The sequence below is a fragment of the Acomys russatus genome, chromosome 14 (assembly GCF_903995435.1).
Source record: "Acomys russatus chromosome 14, mAcoRus1.1, whole genome shotgun sequence".
NCBI classification, from domain to species: Eukaryota; Metazoa; Chordata; class Mammalia; order Rodentia; family Muridae; genus Acomys; species Acomys russatus.
In genome coordinates, this window is record NC_067150.1 from 29482792 (window position 1) to 29503402 (window position 20611).

The following is a 20611-nucleotide window of genomic DNA, read 5'->3' on the forward strand; positions in this document are numbered from 1 at the left end:
CAAAACAAAGTTTTAGTGAGTCTAAAAAGCAAGGAACAAGAATCAGGCCGACTCCTGTGTTTCCTTACTCCCCCTGTCCCCTTTCTAGTCAGTGTCTCTAGAAACCTGGTGGCCAGTAAGTTCACTGAGTTAGATACTGATTTTGAAATTAGAACTTATTTCTAGAGTAATTAAAATATGGCTTGAGTGTAGAAAGCATTATTTAAGTATGTGATTTTTTTTTTTTAAGAGGAAAGTCAGTTACACACTCAAGCTTGTTTTCAACTTGATGAAGAAGCAACCAAACCAGGCTTTATATTTGACTAGCTATATGGGTGGGGGTGTAGGGGTGGTGGATGGACTTGCAATTTTAATCATCATAACTCAAAAAAAGTTTTATATAATTGGCCAAGTCTTGTGCAGCACATATACCCAACCTGAAATTATAGTACATATCTTGGAATACACTTTTTGTGGCAGACCTCATTCATGGACCAATCAACTGTATATGGTCTTTGTTTATTTATCCTTATAATTAAATAGGCAAAGAAGAAATGTGTTTTCTTGAAATGAAACAATGTGTTTAGATTTTTTCTTTTCTTTTCTTTTCTTTCTTTTTTTGGTTATAAAAGCTGGCAAACTCAAGTATCCCATAACTTGGTTTCTACCAGACAGGTTTCAAATTCATACAATTTAAACACAGCTGGCGAAATATCTAATGAATTTGATCCATCCTTTCCCCAAGGTCAAAGTATTGCATACAATTAACATACAGTATTATTTGTATGCAAAACATACTAAGAGATGGAAGATGTTTGAGTAATGAGAAGAGAACTCTTCAAAACATTACTGTTTGCAGTTTGCAGAATAGGATAATCTTCTCTAGGAAGAATAACATCAACATAGCAGCACAATAGTCACCAGGAACCTGCAGGGCTGCCGGCTTCATCATGTCACAGGAAACCAGACCTTCTGGCTGCTCACCACATCACTGAGCTTCCCTTTAATCTTCAGGAAGTGTCTCTTGAACTCTAATCCATCACCCTATTTTAGGAATAATATTTTAAAAATATAAAAAAAGATTGTGTCAAAAGATCATATGCTCATCCCTGGTCAGTAGAAACAAACACGTGTGGTTATGGCATCACTCGGGGTCCTCTTTTCCCCTCCTCCCTGCTCTTCTTCCAGAATGCTGGATTGCAGGCATGCACCACTACCACTCCAGCTTAGACACTCATGCCGTACAAATCTGACTTGAACAGGTAGTTATAACATGTTATGGGTTTTTTCATTAAGGACTTATTAAATGCAACCTAAAGATAGCCCATTTGTAAAGACCAAATATTCTGGTACAAATGGCTACATAAATAATTCTGGCCTGATATGTGTTCTCCACTTTCTAACCACACTGAGTAAAGAAAGCAGAACAATAGCATTTTTTTCTGTTTCAAAGATTAGTACCTTTGGACCTATACCAATTCTTTTCCATAGACAACAGGAGTTTGTGAACTAAAGTCAGGACAAAAGTTTCATTAGAAAAGGAGCCTTCATAACTTAATTACAGACCAAAAATCTAGAAAAGAATATTGCAAGCAGTCTCCAACATAAAGTATGTGAATTACTGTTCAACATTCTCTATAGCCACATATAGACTCTCAGGAAACAAGACATTATACTGGTTTGGTTTTAAACTAGACTTTTAAACTAAAAATAATAAGTGAGAAAAATCATAATATTAATCACAAATTAATGAGATTCATTAAATTATAATATGCAAGCTTTTTAATGTCATTAACTTTTATTTAAAAGATAGCTATTGTATATGAATCAAAATACGGTTAAGCATTGGGAAGTATAATTTAAAATTATTTCTATGCTTTCAATTTTTATTTATCTGTATATTTTAACAAAAAATTTTGTGTTTGTTTTAGAAAAAGCAAAGTCCGATGTAGGCTGGCTCAAACTAGCTGAGCAGCCTATGATGGCACTGAATTCATTTCTGCTCCTCCTGCCTACTGAGTGCTGGAAATACAGGCATACATTGTCACACCTGGCTTTATCTGGTGCTGGGGAGCCGATCTAAAGCTTTGTGCATGCTAAGCAAGCACTCTACAAACTGAGATACATCCCCAGTCTCTCAAGATTTTTATACTAAGATGTCAGGAAAAAAGAAAGAAAACAAAAAATATTTTAGAAAAACAGATTATGGCAAAAACCAAAGTTGATAACACTAAATGAAAAAGTTACAATATATTTACAAATGTCAAATAACTAGTTGTAACATATTCATGTGGCTATACTCCAAACTTACTATGGAAGCCATAAACAACACGAAACAAAATTTTACATGGCATATGCCATCTTCATTCCTATGAATACATAGCTATGTACAGTTTAATCTATACATATGGCATAGTAAGAGTAATACAGTTAGTAGTAAAATACAACAATTGTAACAATGGTCTATAATAAAATTGCCAGCATTATTACCCTTAGCCTTCGGAGCCATTACTAAATAACTGCTACCCCAAAACAAAAGCATACAGTAATTCAACAGTCAATATGAAAACCAAAAATTGTAATAGGCAAAAATATATGCATAAGATATTTACTCTAGGCAAAAAGAAAATGCACATCCTAATCGGGAATAGGGTAAGAAAGCATAAGAATTCATCATGCTAATCAGAATTGTGCTCAATTCGCAAAGCTTTAGAAAGCAATAAAAATCCACACAGAAATATCTATAGAAAAAAACACTATGAATATATAAAAAAAATACCTTAGAAAGCCGGAAGTCAACCAGTATCTTTTCATCCATTTCCACCAAATTTATTTTGAAAATCAATTTATTGTTTCTTCTATCAGTTGTTGACACAGTAACCTAAGGCAATAAAAATAAGGTTAAGCCACGTACATACATGAACAGAAAATACTCAACAAAAACTCTATCAACAAGTCAGTAATACTTTGGGGATAAAAATGTATACAGTCACTGGGTGTGGTGGCCTAAGCCTGTAATCCCAGCACTCTAGAGGCATAGGCAGGTTGGATCTCTGTGAGTTCAAGGCCAGCCAGGTCTACAAAGTCAGTCCAGGAGAGTCAGGACTATAAGAGAAACCCTGTCTCAAGAAAAAAAAGAAAAAAGAAAAAAATGTATAATCATTTCATAACAGGAGTATCATGAAGAACACTATACATTTCAGGGCTAGAGAGATGGCTCAATTTAAAAACACTTTCCATTCATTCTGCCATAGAAACTTAATTCCATTCCCAGCACCCACGTCAGGAGACTGCCAACCACCTATAATTCTAGCTCCAAAGGATATGACGCCTCCACAGATACATAAAACAAGTAATAAACTTGCCCGGCGTGGTGTCACACACCTTTAATCCCAGCACTTGGGAGGCAGAGGCAGGGGGATCACTGTGAGTTTGAGGACAGCCAAGGCTACACAGAGGAAACCCTGTCTCAGAAAACCAAATAATAATAATAATAATTCTTTTTTTAAAAAAAGAATGCTCTGGGGCTGAAGAGATGGCTCAGTGGTTAAGAGCACCGCCTGCTCTTCCAAAGGTCCTGAGTTCAATTCCCAGCAACCACATGGTGGATCAGAACCATCTATAATGTGACCTGTTGCCCTCATCTGGTCTACAAGCAGACAATACTATATACTTAATAAATAAATCTTTAAAAAAAAAAAAAAAAAGAATGCTCTATCTCTCTCAACCCAATAGGCATGTCTGTATCCAAACTAAACCAAGCTATAAATACAACTGAAGGCTAATTGAGATTTTAGTAACAAAAGAAGCATTTTAGCAAAGCAGAACTGAAAGAAAAAAACATTCAAAAGAAACAGCAATAGAATGAAGAGCAGAGGCGATCAGTAGTAAAGTACTTGCCCCGCATACACAAGGCCTGGGGTCAATCACCAATACTGCAGCCAATCAATCAATAAAATATATGAGAAAAAAAAAAAACAACAAGATGACTAAAATACAAAAAAGAGCCAGGTGTGGTGTTATACACCTTTAATTCCAGCAATCAGGAGGCAGATCAGGCAGATCTCTGTGAGTTTGAGGTCAGCGTAGGCTCTGTTACACAAAGAAACCCTGTCTCAAAGGACAAAAACAAACAAAACAAAAAACCAAACAAAACAAAACAAAAAATACAGGAAAGGGGCTGCATTGATGGCTCAAAGGTTAAGAGCACTGTTTGTTGAGTTCAATTCCCAGTTACCACATGGTGGCTCACAACCATCTATAATGGAATCTGAATCCCTCTTCTGGTGTGCATTGAAGACAGAGCACTTATATGCATAAAATAAGTAAATAAATCTTTTTTAAAAAATACAAGAAAATAAGCTGGGCGTGGTGGCGCACGCCTTTAATCCCAGCACTCGGGAGGCAGAGGCAGGCGGATCGCTGTGAGTTCGAGGCCAGCCTGGTCTACAAAGTGAGTCCAGGATGGCCAAGGCTACACAGAGAAACCCTGTCTCGAAAAACCAAAAATAAATAAATAAATAAAAATACAAGAAAACGAGAAGCTGCATTTGTGCATGAAATTCTGGAACAACGCTGAGATGACAGTGAAGGTAAGCAGCTTGGGCAAGAGGGAGGGCTGCCAAGAGCCAGCATCAAGACCCCAAACGCAGAGCTAAGGACATCTTTGATTACAGATTAATGTAAAAATACTGACTTCAGAGGTTTTGGAAAAGACAAAACAAAATAAACACACACAAAAAAAATTTTAAACCTTCAGTTGTTTCTTTTTCAAATGAATTGCTTGTATTTTTTAAACTACTCACCAACCATGAATAATTTTTATTTAAATATTTAATTTTCTATGGGAAAGGAAATTCTCAACTAACAAGACATACCTGATTCATACAACTCTTCTTCCACTGATAGCCCAACTTCTCAAAGGTCTCTTTAAGGCACTGGTAAGATTTGTCTGCATCCAGCTTGGTGAAGAAGCGTGTCATTCTTTTGACCAAACGCTGCCAGGGGTTCTACACATCAAAGAAGAAAACTGAATAAATCCAGTCTCAGCGGCTTATCAGAAATTCTTTTCTTTAACTTAGGATTCTTTCCCATAAAGGCCTTCACTAATTACTTCTTCCTTGTCCAAATAATATGTATCAGCTAAAAGTATTAGTCTAAACTTTAAGACAACAAAAATAAAAGGCAACAGCTATTTCTTTGAAAAATCAAATTCCTTACCTGTGAAGATCCAGGAGTAGCAAGTAACTGACTGTTTACAAGCATGTGATCAGGACACGTAGGCTGTGAGAAGCTGATGCCTTGTACCAGTTTGTCAACATATGAAGAGCCAGTGTCCCACAAGGACAGCCCTGTCCGCGGCTCTGGCTGGGAACTAGAGAACTTCACATTTTCTTCACTAAGACAGTAAGACAAAAGAAAAACATACCTTCAATTCTATATTTATATTTTTTTAATATTCTATATGTATTGGTGTTTTCGCTGCATGTGTACGTGAGGGTGTTGGATCCCCTGAAACAGGAGTTATAGACAGTTGTGAGCTGCCATGTGGGTGCTGGGAATTGAACCTGGGTCCTCTAGAAGAGCAGCCAGTGCTCTTAACTGATAAGCCATCTCTCCAGCCCCAATTCTGTTACTAAAGTGACTTCCTTCTTTTTAACTATTTTGTGGTGTTTGTTTGAGACAAGACTGCACCTTGTTACCTAGATTGGCCGGAAACTGTCTACTCTCCTATGTCAGCCTTCCAATTAGCAGTTATCTGGGGCTATTAAGTGTGTGTATTACTGTCAACTAAATCTACCAGGCCTTTCTTTTTTTCTTTTCTCTCTCTTTTTTTTTTTTTTTCCAGTTTTTCGTGACTATGTAGCCCTGGCTGTCCAGGATTCACTTTATAGACCAAGCTGGCCTTAAACTCTCAGAGATTTGCCTGCTTCTGCCTCCCAAATGCTGGGATTAAAGGTGTGCGCCACGCCAGGCTCACCAGGCTTTTCTTATATCACAATTATTCTCATTTTAGTAAAATTGTTTGGATTATTAAGTAAAATATATACATGTTTTATTGCTTATGGAAAATACCAGTAATAACATTTAAAAAGATGACGTAAATGCCAATGCATGGTTGTGCACAGCTGTAGTCACAGGACTCAGGAGGCTGGTACAGGAGGATCAATACAAGCCTCGCTTGAGCTACAGAGCTCCAGTTCAGTCAAGGTTACTTAATAACACACTATTTCAAAAACATAAAAATCACAAACAAAAAAAATTACTTAATTTTTGTAAATCTTACCTGGAACCACTATTTACTGGAGAAAAATCCAAGTTAGAATGAATATGTTTAGAGAATCCGCTAGAAGACTCTGACATACCACCTGAAGTGGCTCGGGGCCTCTTTGCTCCTTTAAAAAAAAAAAAAAAAAAAAAAAAAAAAGAATAGATACAAATCTACTATGCAAGTATTTAAATGATCCAAGTAGCAATTTGAATAAATAAAGCCACTTCCAAATCCACTTATTGAACACAAATGTTATATGAGTGCTTCACTAAGACCACAATTCTAATGACACTTTTTTTTTTTGTAACATGATGCTCAACAAAGGACTAGTTAAGTAACTAGAACTTTTTAAAATAACTTAGTAAATAATGACAGTAAATACTAAATATGACTCTGCTCTACCTGATACTCCGCTCCCTGAAGAAGCTTTACCAAGAAGTCATCACACAGAAAATGAAGCCACTTTAAATTCACATTTCTTTGGCTCACACATTTAATCCCAGCACTCGGGAGGCAGAAGCAGACAGATCACTGTGAGTTCAAGGCCAGCCTGGTCTACAAAGGGAATCCAGGACCGCCAAGGCTACACAGAGAAACCTGTCTGGGGCAGGCAGGGGTGGGGGGTGGGAGTGGGAATCACATTTCTCAGCCAGACTACAAGGTCTACACTATTTGTCTCCCCACACTTTCTAAAAGAGAATTACCTCAAAACTTTATTTTCTTCTGAAATTAGCAATATCACCCTCTATTCTATCATTACTTAGCATGATATAACATCTTACTTTTAGAAAAAATAACACCAAGAGACCTAAACTAACTCAGTATGTCACTACCAAATCTACAGATATACCTATATCTCTCTTATACACACACACACACACACACACACACACACACACACACACACACACCAGGCATGCAGTGCCTTCAAAGGGCAGAAAGTGTCAGAGCTCCTGGAGTTTGAGTTTGTGAACCTCCATATGGGTGCTGGGAATCAAACCCAGGTCCTCTAGAAGAACAGTGTTTGACTGCTGAGCCTCAGCACCAAACTCCTAAACCTTAACTTTCTGCTGAGTGAAAACGAAGAGCAGTAGAGTAAGGCAATGCTGTAACTATAATGAAGCAAAACAATGCAAATTGGGAGAAGCGGGTATGCTGTGAAAGTTTTCCTGGGGGCGGCGAAAGCCTGAGGCAGGTGAATCAATGTGAGTTCGAGGCCAGCCTGGTCTACAAATCGAGTCCAGGATAGTCAAGGCTACAAGAAGAAGGAAGAAGGAAGAAGAAGAAGAAAGAAGAAGAAGAAGAAGAAGAAGAAGAAGAAAAGAAGAAGAAGAAGAAGAAGAAGAAGAAGAAGAAGAAGAAGAAGAAGAAGAAGAAGAAGAAGAAAAGTCTTCCTGTTTGGCCAACATTCAAAGAAGATGAGAGAACAATACATGCAAAAGTCTCAGAGAGGAAAGCATTTCCAGACACAGGGAATAAATTCTTTTGTTTGTTTGTTTTTGTTTTTGTTTTTCAAGACAGGGTTTCTCTGTGTAGCCTTGGCTGTCCTAGACTCACTTAGTAGACCAGGCTGGCCTCGAACTCACAGCGATCCGCCTGCCTCTGCCTCCCAAGTGCTGGGATTAAAGGCGTGGGCCACTAATAAAATCTCTGTGGGTGTCAGGAAACAGGGTTTGAAGAAGGCAAGATCAATTGTATAAAATGTTGCAGTTCAGATAAAAGGGTAAGGCTTGAGAACTGGACTGGGTGAGAGAAACCACTGACATGACACCAGAGGGAACAGAAAGAAATCCACAAAACTACTTTTGATGTGTGAGAAATGAGAAACCTTTCTAAAGGCCAGAGAGGCAGCTCAGTTTGTAAAGGCATTTGCCACACAAGTCTGGAGATCCGATTTCATTCCCAAAGGCCGAAACCAACTCCAGTAAATTGTCCCCTGGCGTCTACAGGTAGGCTGTATGGACACATTCACACATACATGAACAAATAAACCTCTTTTGAGATGCTCGGTTATAAAATGAAAGAAATTAACATTAATAGTTTTATCAGTCTAGTACAGTGATACACACCAGTAATCCCCTCACTCGGTAGAAATTACCCTCAGTCTGGCCAGCCTGGCTATTAATATTTAAATGCCAAACCAGGACATAGTAAGACTGCTTCAAAAGAGAAGTAACAAAGTCATATCTATATTTATATAACTGCTCCTTAGTTGTTGTTATTGTCATGGTTTTGAGTAAAAATAATGTCTCACATGGCCCAGGCTGGCCTTGAGCTTTTGATTTCCTGTCTTACCCTCCTCCTGAGTGCTGGGATTACAGGCAGAGCCATAACATCTGGATTAACTATTTTAAGATGAAGGAAACACTACGTTGACATGCTGATGAGAAAGATCCAGTAAAGGAAGAAAAATGGATACTGTAGGAGAAAGGTTAATTCCTAAACAGTATCTGCAAATAGACAAGAGGAAGAGCTGGATTTTTTTGTTTCACAGTTTATATCAGTAGTCTGTAAGGACAGAGGAGGCAGGAAGTGGTGGTGGTGGGAGCCTGTAAAGTCCACTGCCTCTCCCTCTATTTCCCAATTAAATAAGGCACATTGTTATAAACTGAGATTGGGAAAATACTATAATTTACAAAAGGACAGGCATGATATCACACATTTGTAACCTCAGCATTCATCAAAGTTAAGCAAGGAGGATGACAACTGAAGATCAGGTTGAACTGTGTGTGGAAGCCTTGTACTTAAAAGAAAAAAAGAAAAGAAAGAGCTCGGGCAGTATGCTACAATGAGAGTCTGCCTAGTGTGAACATCTTACCCTTCTTGAACTACAATCAGCTGCAATGGTGTAGGGAATACGTAAAAAACTAGACTTGTCCAAACGCTGCTGCCTCTGCAGAGTTAAACGCGCCTCATCTACTGGCTCCCTTTAATCTTCAAAATGCAGACATCATGCCAGGCACAGTGGCACACGCCTGTAATCCCAGCACTCTCAGAGGCAGAGGCAGGCAGATCACTGTGAGTTCGAGGCCAGCCTGGTCTATAAAGTGAGTCTAGGACAGCCAAGGCTACACAGAGAAACCCAGTCTAGAAAAAGAAAAAGACTTCATGTCATTTCCTCATGAGGAAATCCTTGTGTCAAAAATTGAGCTATAAAACTCTTCTTGGTTGTTAATGAACAAAATTAGTTTTCATATTTGCTTTTGCAACCAGATATTAAAATTCATTTAGACAGACGATAGGGTTTTTTGTTTTGTTTTGTTTTGTTTGTGTAGCCTTGGCTCTCCTGGACTAGCTTTGTAGACCAGGCTAGCCTCGAACTCACAGAGATCCACCTGCCTCTGCCTCCCAAGTGCTGGGATTAAAGGTGTGCACCACCACTGCCCAGCTCTACCACAGTGTACTTTTTTTTTTTTTTTTTTACCTCTGTTAAGCGGTTTGTTGTACCATCTATCTTTCTTAATGTCTGGGATGGTAATCCTTGCTGATGGATTCTCAACCAGAATTTTATGAAGCAAAGCTGAAAACAAAAGAATATTTGGAAAAGAGTTAAGCAAATTAAACAAATCTTAAAAGACACAAAAGCCAGGCACATTGTACACACCTACAATCTCAATACTTGAGAGGCACAGACAGGATGCTTGAGGCCAGCTTGGGGAAATGTGTGTATAATGTGTATGGAAAAGCTAGTAAATTACATATTCAGTGTTAATATTAAGTTTAAAATAAAACTTACGAAGCAGTATCAGCTATAGTCTTATTGGTTAAAAAAAAATCATTTTTGCCAGGCATAGCAGTGTATTTAACCCCAGTATTCAGTAGGCAGAGGCAGATCAGTTTCTCTGAGCATAAAAGTCAGCCTGGTCTACAGAGTGAGTTCCAGGCCAGCCTGATCTTCACAGTGAGTTCCAAGCCAGCCAGAGATACAGTGAAACCCAGTGTTTCAAAATGTAACAACAAAAGTAATGGAAATAAATGATGAAATGGTACAAACTTCTTAGAAGGTAAATTTGTAAAATAAGCCATAAGATTTAAAGCTACATACCCTCTTAACCCTCCAGTTTTGCTTGTGGGAGAAGAAAAAAACTTTAAGCAAAATTAAATGATATACACAAGCATCAAGTAGCATGGATGTTTACTAAACCTCTTTTCTAAAAATAAAATTAAGAAAAATAACCTAAATCTCTAAGCTGGATAAGTAAAACATATCCACATAATGCATATTATCAGTCTTTAAAAATAAGATCCAGGCCTGTAATTATAGATGTGGGAAAAATGCCAAACATCAAACTAAAATAAGTTATGAAACATAATATGATTTCATTTTTTGCAAAAGTATGTATTTATAGCAATACATGTATAGTATACAGTTGCTATGCATTATGTATTTTTTCATAAAAGCATTGGCACATAGATCAAAATATTTTTAAAAGGCTATTTCCAAATCCCACAATTAGAGTTATTTCTTCCCTCCCTCCCTCATCTTCTTTTCTTGAGATGAGGTTTCACTATGTAGTCCTAACTGACTTAGAACTCCCTATGTAGACCAGGCAGGCTCACAGAGATCCGTCGAGCTGTTTCCTGAGTACCCAAATAAAGATGGGTGCCACTACACCCAATACACCTAAACATTTTTTCTTAATTTTGACTATTAAGTTAGCTAAAAGGACTATGGGTCACTTGTGGCAAAAAAAAAAAGGAAGGAAGGGAGGAAGGGAGGGAGGAAAACTCAACTAACATGACACTCTATTATTACCTACAAAATCAATAGTTCCAATCAAAGAACCCAGTTACCCAGTGGAGCAGAATCAATTTTTTTCCAAGGATTGAGATAGGTTTTTTTTTCTTTCCAATCAGAATATTCCTGACAGCTGTCACTAGGCTGGTCCCATGGCAATTCTAAAAATAAAACAAGTTGCAGTTTTCTGAGTGTTGACAAAATTATATAATAAAGATTTCAAGAAAAAAATAACCATACAAAAGAAAAATGAACAATACATAATAAGAATACAAGTTTCTCCACAGTAATTCAATGTGGTTTTCATGTTAAGCTTCACCGAAACCTACTCTTTTTCAGAATGCTTGCCTGGCAGGTGTTGGGCCCAGCATTCTATCTCTAACAACCCCAAAGGAAGTGTTGAGATTTTCATTTAATAGCTATACTTCATGTAAATAAACCTCTGGGTTACAAGTTTCAAGGTGGTTAGAAATAAGATAGAAACTATAATGGGTTAAACGTTTGTTTCCTCTCTAAAATTTATGCTGAAATCCTACACCCTCCCCCCCCAGGATGATGTGAGAACTTGTTTGGAGGTTCCAGCAGGGGACCACAGCTACTAACATACATTTGATTGAAGGCTGACCATCCTCTATTCAGGGAAAGTCGCCCTCCTCAAACGAGCCCACAACTTCATGGAAGAAAGGCAACACCAGCCAGATCAGCCAAATCAGCCCCAGCAATGGATAAAGGGAAAGACGCTGCAGCCAGATCACTCACTCTCACATTCCCAATGTGATGATTCTGAAGATAGGGCCTCTGTGGGGTGATAGGGTCATGAGTATGAAAGCCCTCAAAAGTGGGGTTTGGGTCCTTATGAAGACACTAAAGAGTCTGCCTCTCCTCTCAGTAAAATGGTCAGCTGCAACACAGGAAGAGGGAGGATCCTCAGAAAATGACCATGCTTGCACCTTCACCACCCAGACTCCAAGCCTTTATAATCTGTATGAAATAAATCTGCTGTTTATAATGCACTCACTGAATGGTACTTAGTAACTGCAGCCTAAAGCAAGTAGTTACACACTAACATAAAAGTGCTGCAGAGCTGGAGAGATGGCTCTACCACTAAAGGCTCCACTCACAACCGTTATAAGCAATCTGACTTTTCAGAGAAAAGAAGTTTCTCATGATTAAACAGCCTTACCTCCAGCCAACATTGCAGTAAGTACTATTCCACAGGACCAAACATCAACTGGTTCTGCATGAAATTCTTTTCTCTTTAGAAGCTCTGGAGCAACATAAGGTAAAGTCCCACACATCTTATTCAGTAAGCGTTCGCGATTATTATGCCGAAACACTGTTGCCAAGCCGAAGTCAGAGATTTTGAGGTTATCTAAGTCAAAAGAAAAAAAACTGGATTAAAAGATCTGCAAATACATGTGTGTGTGTGCGCATGCGCACATATATATGAGAATTACTGAAAATAACATTGTTTTGCCTAAGGCTTATAGAACTTTTCCACCTGAAAATGAGCAAAAGAAATCTAGGTATGTGTAAAAGAAAAAAAGTAAAAGGCACCATCATTTAAACTAAATTTAACAAATAACTCAATTATTATTAACTAAAAAGAAATATGAACACAAAAACCAGATTGTACCAGGGTAAATAAAGATGCTGTGGATATGCCAAGTGTGGTGGTGCACACCTTTAATCCCAGTACTCAGGAGGCAGATGCAGGCGGATCGCTGTGAGTTCGAGGCCAGCCTGGCATACAAAGCGAGTCTAAGACAGCCAAGATAACGTAGAAAAACTCTGTCTTGAAAAAAAAAAAAACGCTGTGGAAGCCCTCCTGGAAAACAAACCTAAAAAGACAACAGAGCAGAACCTTTCCCTAAGAACTGTGGAGACTACACTTTGCTGATGACTAAGCATAGCTTCCTCAATGACAAATGACCTCAGTTGGCAAAAAGAAAATATATAAAGATGTGCCACACTAAAGTGAAAACTGAGAAGCCTCAAGAACTTCTCAAAGTAACAGCTGTGAGAAAAGCAGCGAAACTCCATGCCAAAACACACCAGGAGAACCAACGTCCACTCTATTCTCCCATCTTCACCACACACAAACTGCACGAAGAACTTCCACTTTAACACATTAGATGAATGTCTATTGCATGCAAGTAAGCCCGTGCACATGGTAAAAATCAGTGAGAAAGACTGATAATAAATCCTGCTTATGCTGGCTATGAAAATAAAGACAGCAGAGGATATGGTAGCAAAGGGAGCTAACTGAAAAGTTAGGGAGAACCCTGTTATGAAAGCAGTCTAGACAAAGTATCAAAATTTCAAATATTCACTCTTTAACAACTCTCACTTCTAAGACCACATACAGCAGAAATCCCACAAATTCAGGAATTTCTCACCACTGAGATGACAACTTCTAAATAACAGTAACCTTGAATACTAAGGATTTAGCATAGTGTAGCGTCTTTTGGGTTTGGTTGTTTCATAGCATCTGCAACATAATATTGTTAAGTTAGAAAACTATAGATAATGGATTCAAAATTTAGGGATATGATTTAGAAACATGTATGTCTATGAGGAACCAAAAGGAATTTAGCCTATTAACAAATACTAAATAGAAACAAAATAAATATACAAGAATAACAGTGTAATCAAGATATACTAGACACTCATCTATAGAAACATTTGTATGAAATTCAATTAATAATGCTATATTTAAGCCAGGTGTTGGTGGTAGCAGTGCATGCCACGCCTTTAATCCTAGCACTCAGGAGGCAGAGGCAGGTGGATCGCTGTGAGTTCGAGGCCAGCCTGATCTACAAAGTGAGTCCAGGTCAGCCAAGGCTACACAGAGAAACCCTGTCTCAAAAAAAAAAAAGAAAAAGAAAAAAAAAAGAAAAAGAAAAAAGGAAGAAAGAAAGAAGGAAAGGAAGAAAGAAAGAAGGAAAGCGATCCTAAGCAGGAAGAGCAATACTAGAAACAACCTAATACCTGATTTCAAATTATACTAAAGAACTACAACAATTACATCATGACAAAGGCAGGAAAACAGAATCAAGAAGCCAGAAATAAACTCACACAGCTACAGAAACCTGGAAAACAATTTTTTTCTTTCATTTTGTTTCTTGAGACAGGGTCTCTATAAATCGTCCTGGCATCCCTGGAACTAACTATGTAGGCAAGGCTGGCCTCAAACTCAGAGATCCACCTCTCTCTGCCTCCCAAGTACTAGGATTTGAGGTGTGCATGCACTATTTTTACTTTATCTGTATGAGTGTTTTGCCTGCACATCATGAAGGCAAGAAGAGAGCACTGGATCCTCTGGAACTGGAGTTATATACAAGTGGCTGTGAGCCGCCACGTTGGGTACTGGTAATTGGAACCCAGGGAGCTCTGGAAAAGCAGCCAGTGATCTTTACCCTTGGATCCACCTCTCTCACCCCTGACCCCAGCCACCTAATTTAACAAAGGGTCAAAAACATAGACTGGAAAGCATCATGACCACATGGTGCTGGAAAAGTCAGATGGTCATTTATGCAAGAATGACATTAAATCCATTCCTCATCCTTTGCCCAAAATCTTATTCAAATACATCAAAGCCCTTGAGATGAGATCTTAAAATCTGAAAAAACTGCTAGAGAGAAACAAGGAACCCCACGATACGGATAGGCACAGGCAAGGGCAGAGTACGACATGGGCAACAGGATAACAGAAAATATTTTCCAATTTTCTATCTGACATGAGCTTGGGATCTACAGTGTTTACAGAACTCCAAAATTTAAACCAGAACACAAAGCATCCAATGAACAAATAGGTGGATGAATTTAACAGATAGTTCCCTAATAGAGCACACAAAAACTTGTTTTTAAAAGGCCAATATTGGGAAAAAGGTTCAACATCATCAGCCATAAGGAAAACACACACAAAAATGGCAGTGAGCTCCTATTTCACTCAAAATAAATAAATAGATAGATAAATACACTGCCTGATGAATGTAGCTGACACTTGTCATCTTTTTTGGTCCTGACTCTATAAGCTAACACTTTTACTGTCCTCCTCTCTCAATTTTATGACACCCATAAAACAAAACTAGAGCCATGCGTGGGTGAGCTCACCTGTATTTCCAGCAGTCAGGAGGCAGAAGAAGAAGGGCAAGCCATAGGCCATCTCCAGCTACATAAGAAAGTCAACAGCCTAAGACACACATCAAGGTCTTCTGAGGGGTAGACTTGAGGCAGGGTCTCCCATAACCCTAGTTAACCTCAAACTCAGTATGTAGCTAAGAATGACCTTGAATATCCAATCTGCTTCCATCTCCCAAATGGTGTTCCAAGTTCACATATCTCAATAAAAACCAGAACAGGGCCAGTGAAATGGCTCAGGAGGTAAAGGCACTTGCCACCAAGCCTGACAACCTGAGTTTGACCTCCAACACTAAAGCCTAGGAAATTTCAACGAAACCATGGCATATTGCTTCTTTAAAGAACTTTCACATTTTCTTGTAGGGCTGGAACAATGGCTCAATGGTTAACAGTGCATATCAGTGTTCCTGAGTTTTATTCCCAACACCCAAATCAGGTAGCTACCCAAGTAGACTCAAGGGATTCCCTACTTTTTTCTGGCCTAAGTACCCCTACATATGTGGCATACACAGACACACACACATACACATAAATTTAAAAATAAATAAATAAATAAATGTCAAAATTCTTTTATTTGATTATCTAGTGAGCTTCCATTGTTCCAAGTATTTCTATACCTCATCCATTATTATATCATTAAAGACTTGTGAATCCAAATACAGTGAGTCTCCCAAAGTCCATAAATTCATAGGTTTGCTTTCCCCACCCACCCCACTCCCACGCAGGATTTCAGTAATGTGAAAGCCTTGATTGGGTATACATATTACTAACCTAAAATATAACAATAACAAAACAGTAATCTTACCCCTTTCATCCAAGAGGAGGTTTTCTGGTTTAATATCCCTGTGAGTTATTCCAATTCCATGCAGATAAACCTAAGCAGAAAGTTAAACAGTAGAATTTAACAACTCACCTCACTGATGCTAATTTTAAGCAAAGTGAAGGAGGCTATGGCACCTACCACTCCTGCCATGAGTTGATGGAAGAACCTCTGAGCATCTTGCTCAGGCATGCCTATGTCTGGCTCTGTAAGAAAGAATTATTGATAGTCTACAGAAAAAATATAATTAGTCATCAACCATATAGGCTCTTAATTCATATCTCATTCATGTTTGTACTTAAGCAAACAGAAACTTCTACTAATAAAAAAAGACTCAACTCCAAGAACAGATACATTAGTGGCTGGACATCTTTCTAGATGCTAAATAGTAAAAGCATCATAAGAAAATAATTTAAAAGCATTAAAGTATTTTAATCTTCTATTAACTCAAATGGACTTGATTTCTTAAAGTATTTTAATCTTACATTAACTCGAATGGACTTGATTTCCTTCAAATTCTCCCCATTTCTTTTAAACATAAAGTTTAGGGCTGGAGAGACAGCTCAGCAGTTAAGAGCACTGGCTGCTCTTCCTGAAGACCAGGGTTTGATTCTCAGCACCCACATTGCTCACAATCGTCTGTCAGCTCCAGGGGATCCCGTGCCCTCTTCAGGCCTTTTATAGTAACAGGCATGCCTCCATGGGCACCAGGCATGCACATGGCACACAGAATATAAAACAACCATAAAAGAAACAATTTTAAACAGTTCCTATTTTTTTCCCAGTGTTTCAGTATGTCTGCCAACAGGGAAGTACGGTAAATTTCATTACTTTAACAGACTTAAATCATAAAATTTGTACACTACAATGTTAAGAATGCCTGATCTTTTAGTCCAATCTTACGGTTGCATAACAACTCCAAAATAACTGATCAAATAGCTAACATTTAAAATACAGCTGGGATAGTTGGGTGCTTGTGGTACATGCCTTTAACCCCAGCACTTGAGAGAGAGAGAGGCAGGCTGATATGAGTTCAAGGCCAACATGGTCTACAGAGGTAGTTCCAGGATGGACAGGGCTACACAGAGAAACCCTGTCTCAAACAACAACAACAAAAACAAGAAACAGCTGAGAACGTGGCTTAGTAGCAGACCAGCTAAAGAGCCTGTGGAAAGACCCTGGGTTTAACCTGCAGCAACACACACAACTTACAAGCTTTTTCAGTAAAATAATTGTTTTAAATCTTTCCCATACCTATTCTATCAAAAAGCTCTCCTCCACTACAGTACTCCAGGAACAGGTACTGGATGCTGCCTTCCCTCCTGTGGCCATAGAATTTCACTACATTCTCGTGATTTAGCATCTTATTGATGCAGATCTCTTTCTTAATATTTTCTGGACAGTCTACGGCCCGCTTCATATCTACAATTTTCACTGCAACCGCTTCTTCAGTTATTCTATTCACAGCAAGTTGAACCCTTAAAAAAAGAGAGAGAGAAAGAGAAAGTTACAATACTTTCACCTTAGAGTTCTTTTTCTCCTAAAACTTCAAAACATTAGTTATGCATGCCTCTAATTTCAGCATTCTAGAGACAAGGCAAAAGAGCTTGTCTGCATGTAAACCTGGGCTAGAAAAGAAACTTTTTGTTTTGTTTTGTTTTTTGAGGCAAGACTTCTCTGTGTAACAGCCCTGGATGTCCTGGACTTGCTTTGTAACCAGGCTGGTCTCCAACTCACAGAGATCCACCTACCTCTGCCTCCCAAGTGCTGGGATTCAAGGCATGCACCACCACCACCCAGCCAGCTTAGAAAGAAACTTTAAAAAAAAAAAAAAGAACAAGCAAAAGAGTCAGGCAAGGGCTGGAGAGATGGCTCAGTGGTTAAGAGCGCCGCCTGCTCTTCCAGAGGTCCTGAGTTCAATTCCCAGGAACCACATGGTGGCTCACAACCATCTATAATGTAATCTGATACCCTCTTCTGCAGATAAAGCACTCACATGCAATAAATAAAATAGATAAATCTTTAAAAAAAAGAGGCAGGCAAAGCTCTTGGAGTCTAGCCAGGTACATAATGAGACGCTGTCTCTAAAATAAATAAATTATTTTCAACAGTTCCTATTTTTCCCAATGGGGGAATCGGGGCTGGAAAGACAGCTCAGCAGTTAAATGTACTTGCTTCAGACCCCAGTTCAATTCCCAGCACCCACATGGTAGCTCATAGCCATCTGTAATTCCAGTTGGGGGCGGGGGGGTTCCACAGCTTCTTCTGACCTCTGTAGTAAGTGTACACATGTAGTACACGAACATGTAGGTAAACACTGACAGATATAAAATAAGAATACATAAACCTTAGAAAGAAAAAAACTTCAAACGATTAAATATAACACACACTATGTTCCCTTCACTACTTTCTTAATCAAGGAAAATAAAACGGTTTCTGCCATATTCTCAAAAGCAATGAACAAAACGTGAGGTGCTACAGTTAACCTTCCAAGAAAGTCATTACCTTGTGAGTGCTGCTTATCTAATTAGTGACTGATGAGTCTTTTTAAAGATATAGCAATTTTAGGTTACGTCACATACATATCTGGTGTGGTCACACAACTGCATTACTTCACATCTATTAATCTCATGCACATAGCGGCTTTAATTCTATCCTCAAATGCGGAAACCGGCACATAAACTTGCTCTAGGACACAAAACACAGCCAGGATTTGCTAAGTATAAGGATCTGAACTCAGGCCTCCAGCGTCTTTTCATTATCTCATTTAAATTTTAAGACACACAGTTTGTTAGGAAAACAATTCTCTTTTATAAAATAAAGGGGGGGGGAACAGGCTCAAATAACACAGGCTTGTAATAGCTACCTGGGAGGCACAAGTTCAAGGCAAAAACCTAGGCAATTTAACAAGATTTTGATCTGAACAAAAACAAAACAAAGGAGAAATCTGTGGTTCTTTTTACAGGCCTAGGAAGGTAGCGCCTTAGGAGGGCATTTCCCCAGCATGTGTGACACTCAAGGTTCAGTCTCTACTACCACAAAAGAGGCGTGGCCCTAGATACCTAACTGCACTTGCTGAGGCCTTCATCTACAAATGCAAATATCCGTACTCTTTGCCACTTGAAATAAAGGAATTTTTAAAAAATGTGTACTCAGACAACAGATGGAAAACTAAAAAGCAATCAAAAAGGCAAGGTAAAATTTAAATTAGGGCCGCCATCGAGATGGATAAACAGATAAAGCCACCTACTGTCAGGCCTCCTGATGACCAGTGTGCAGTCCTCCAAAGGAGAACCTACTCGCGGCAAACTGTCCTCTGACCTTCACACGCGCATGCACCGCACCGTAGCAACACACACAAACACACACACAAAACACACACACGTAATAAAATTTTAAAAAAATAAAATAAAATAAAATAAAAAGAGAGCTCAAACTTACTCTCCATAGGCACCTTCTCCCAAAGTCTGCACCAAGTCCCAGTCTTCCACAAAGGGCACTGCCATGACTCCAAGCACAGCGGCTGTAATATGCAGGATCCCAGAAAATGCGAGGAATGAGTGTAAACCCTCATCACCTGTAAAGCCACTGAGCTGGGGCCTCTTGCCATGATTCCGCACGACTTGGGTTTCCCCTTACAGCTCATCCATATTTGCCCAACTCATACTAAACTTAAGCACTCTGTCCAGTATATCACAAGTCCTGTTTGTATGTTTTTCCTCCGCCTTTACGCAAAATTGAACACTAGCATGGCTCCGAGCTTGGGAGACAAAAGCCTCCCGGGGAAAGACCAGGAAAGGTAGGAGCTGCGGGCGGGGAGAGGGAGTTGGGGTGGGGGTGGGGGACAGGTGGGAGGAACTACGGTAACTACTGCCAAGGCAGCCCCTCCTCCCACCTGCTCACTTCCAATTCCCACCCCAACGGCACGTGTCAGGCCCCGGAGGGAACGGGGCGGGGCCAAGCCTCCAAGAGAAGCGGAAGGCAGTGACCCCTAGGCGGAAAGGCGTGCGGACCTCGGAGGCTCACAAATAAATCCACTCCCTTTACGCCTAAGACCCACCCGCCACCAGCTCCAGCCCGCGCTCCCGGCTGGTCAGGAACACACCCTCACCGTGCCCGTCGCACTAAGGAAGACCTCTGAGTCCTTTCCCACCGTTCGGGACACCCTTCTCACCAAGCAGTCCTTTGCCAGCTGCCGCGGGAATCCAAATGCAGAGCTTTTCCCGCCAAAACTTGCTTGCGTCATGCTGTCGCAAACGCGCACATCTTTGCCGTAAAGCGGTCTGGCGCGCGTTGTCCAATCCCCCTTCTTCTGAGCCTGCCCGTTTTGAGTTTTGTTTTGTTTCGTCTTGGGGGTTGTTGGCTTTGTTTTGTTTTTTAGGTGAAAAGGTTTATTTGGTTTACACTTCCACAGCACTGTTCATCATTGAAGGAAGTCAGGACAGCGATTCAAACAGGGCAGAAACCTGGAGGCAGGAGCTGATGCAGAGGCATGTCACATGGTTTACTCAGCCTGCTTTCTTAAAAGAACCCAGAACCACCAGCCCAAGGATGGCAACAGGAGGAATGTAGAAATATATAGGGATGATAGGACAAAAAGTAGATTATTAAGTCTACTCCTCAACTTAATGTCTTAACCGTTTGGGCTTTTGATGCGACCG

The 20611-nt window shown here is 39.4% G+C and overlaps 1 protein-coding gene across 1 annotated transcript; it reads right to left on the minus strand.

The window, feature by feature from the left end:
• Window positions 1-598: 598 nt before the first annotated feature.
• On the minus strand, window positions 599-19685 carry Chek1 (checkpoint kinase 1). The gene is made up of 12 exons (XM_051156168.1): window positions 19392-19685; window positions 17205-17428; window positions 16092-16156; window positions 15936-16005; window positions 12172-12360; window positions 11045-11149; window positions 9675-9770; window positions 6266-6374; window positions 5200-5377; window positions 4857-4988; window positions 2759-2860; window positions 599-1023 (listed from the first exon to the last, which is right to left on the minus strand). Exons 1-12 carry the CDS (start codon window positions 19454-19456, stop codon window positions 928-930), a joined length of 1431 nt encoding a protein of 476 aa, XP_051012125.1. The 5' UTR covers window positions 19457-19685; the 3' UTR covers window positions 599-927.
• Window positions 19686-20611: the final 926 nt, after the last annotated feature.

What these genes read in the sequence shown, in the direction of transcription:
- Chek1 (XM_051156168.1), bottom strand. Translation starts at nt 19,456, where the DNA reads ATGGCAGTGCCCTTTGTGGAAGACTGGGACTTGGTGCAGACTTTGGGA. An exon ending in AGAAGAGTTGTATGAATCAG is followed by an intron (nt 2,861 to 4,856) that starts GTATGTCTTGTT and finishes TTATTGCCTTAG; the next exon opens with GTTACTGTGTCAACAACTGA. An exon ending in TTGACTTCCGGCTTTCTAAG is followed by an intron (nt 1,024 to 2,758) that starts GTATTTTTTTTA and finishes TTCCTAAAATAG; the next exon opens with GGTGATGGATTAGAGTTCAA.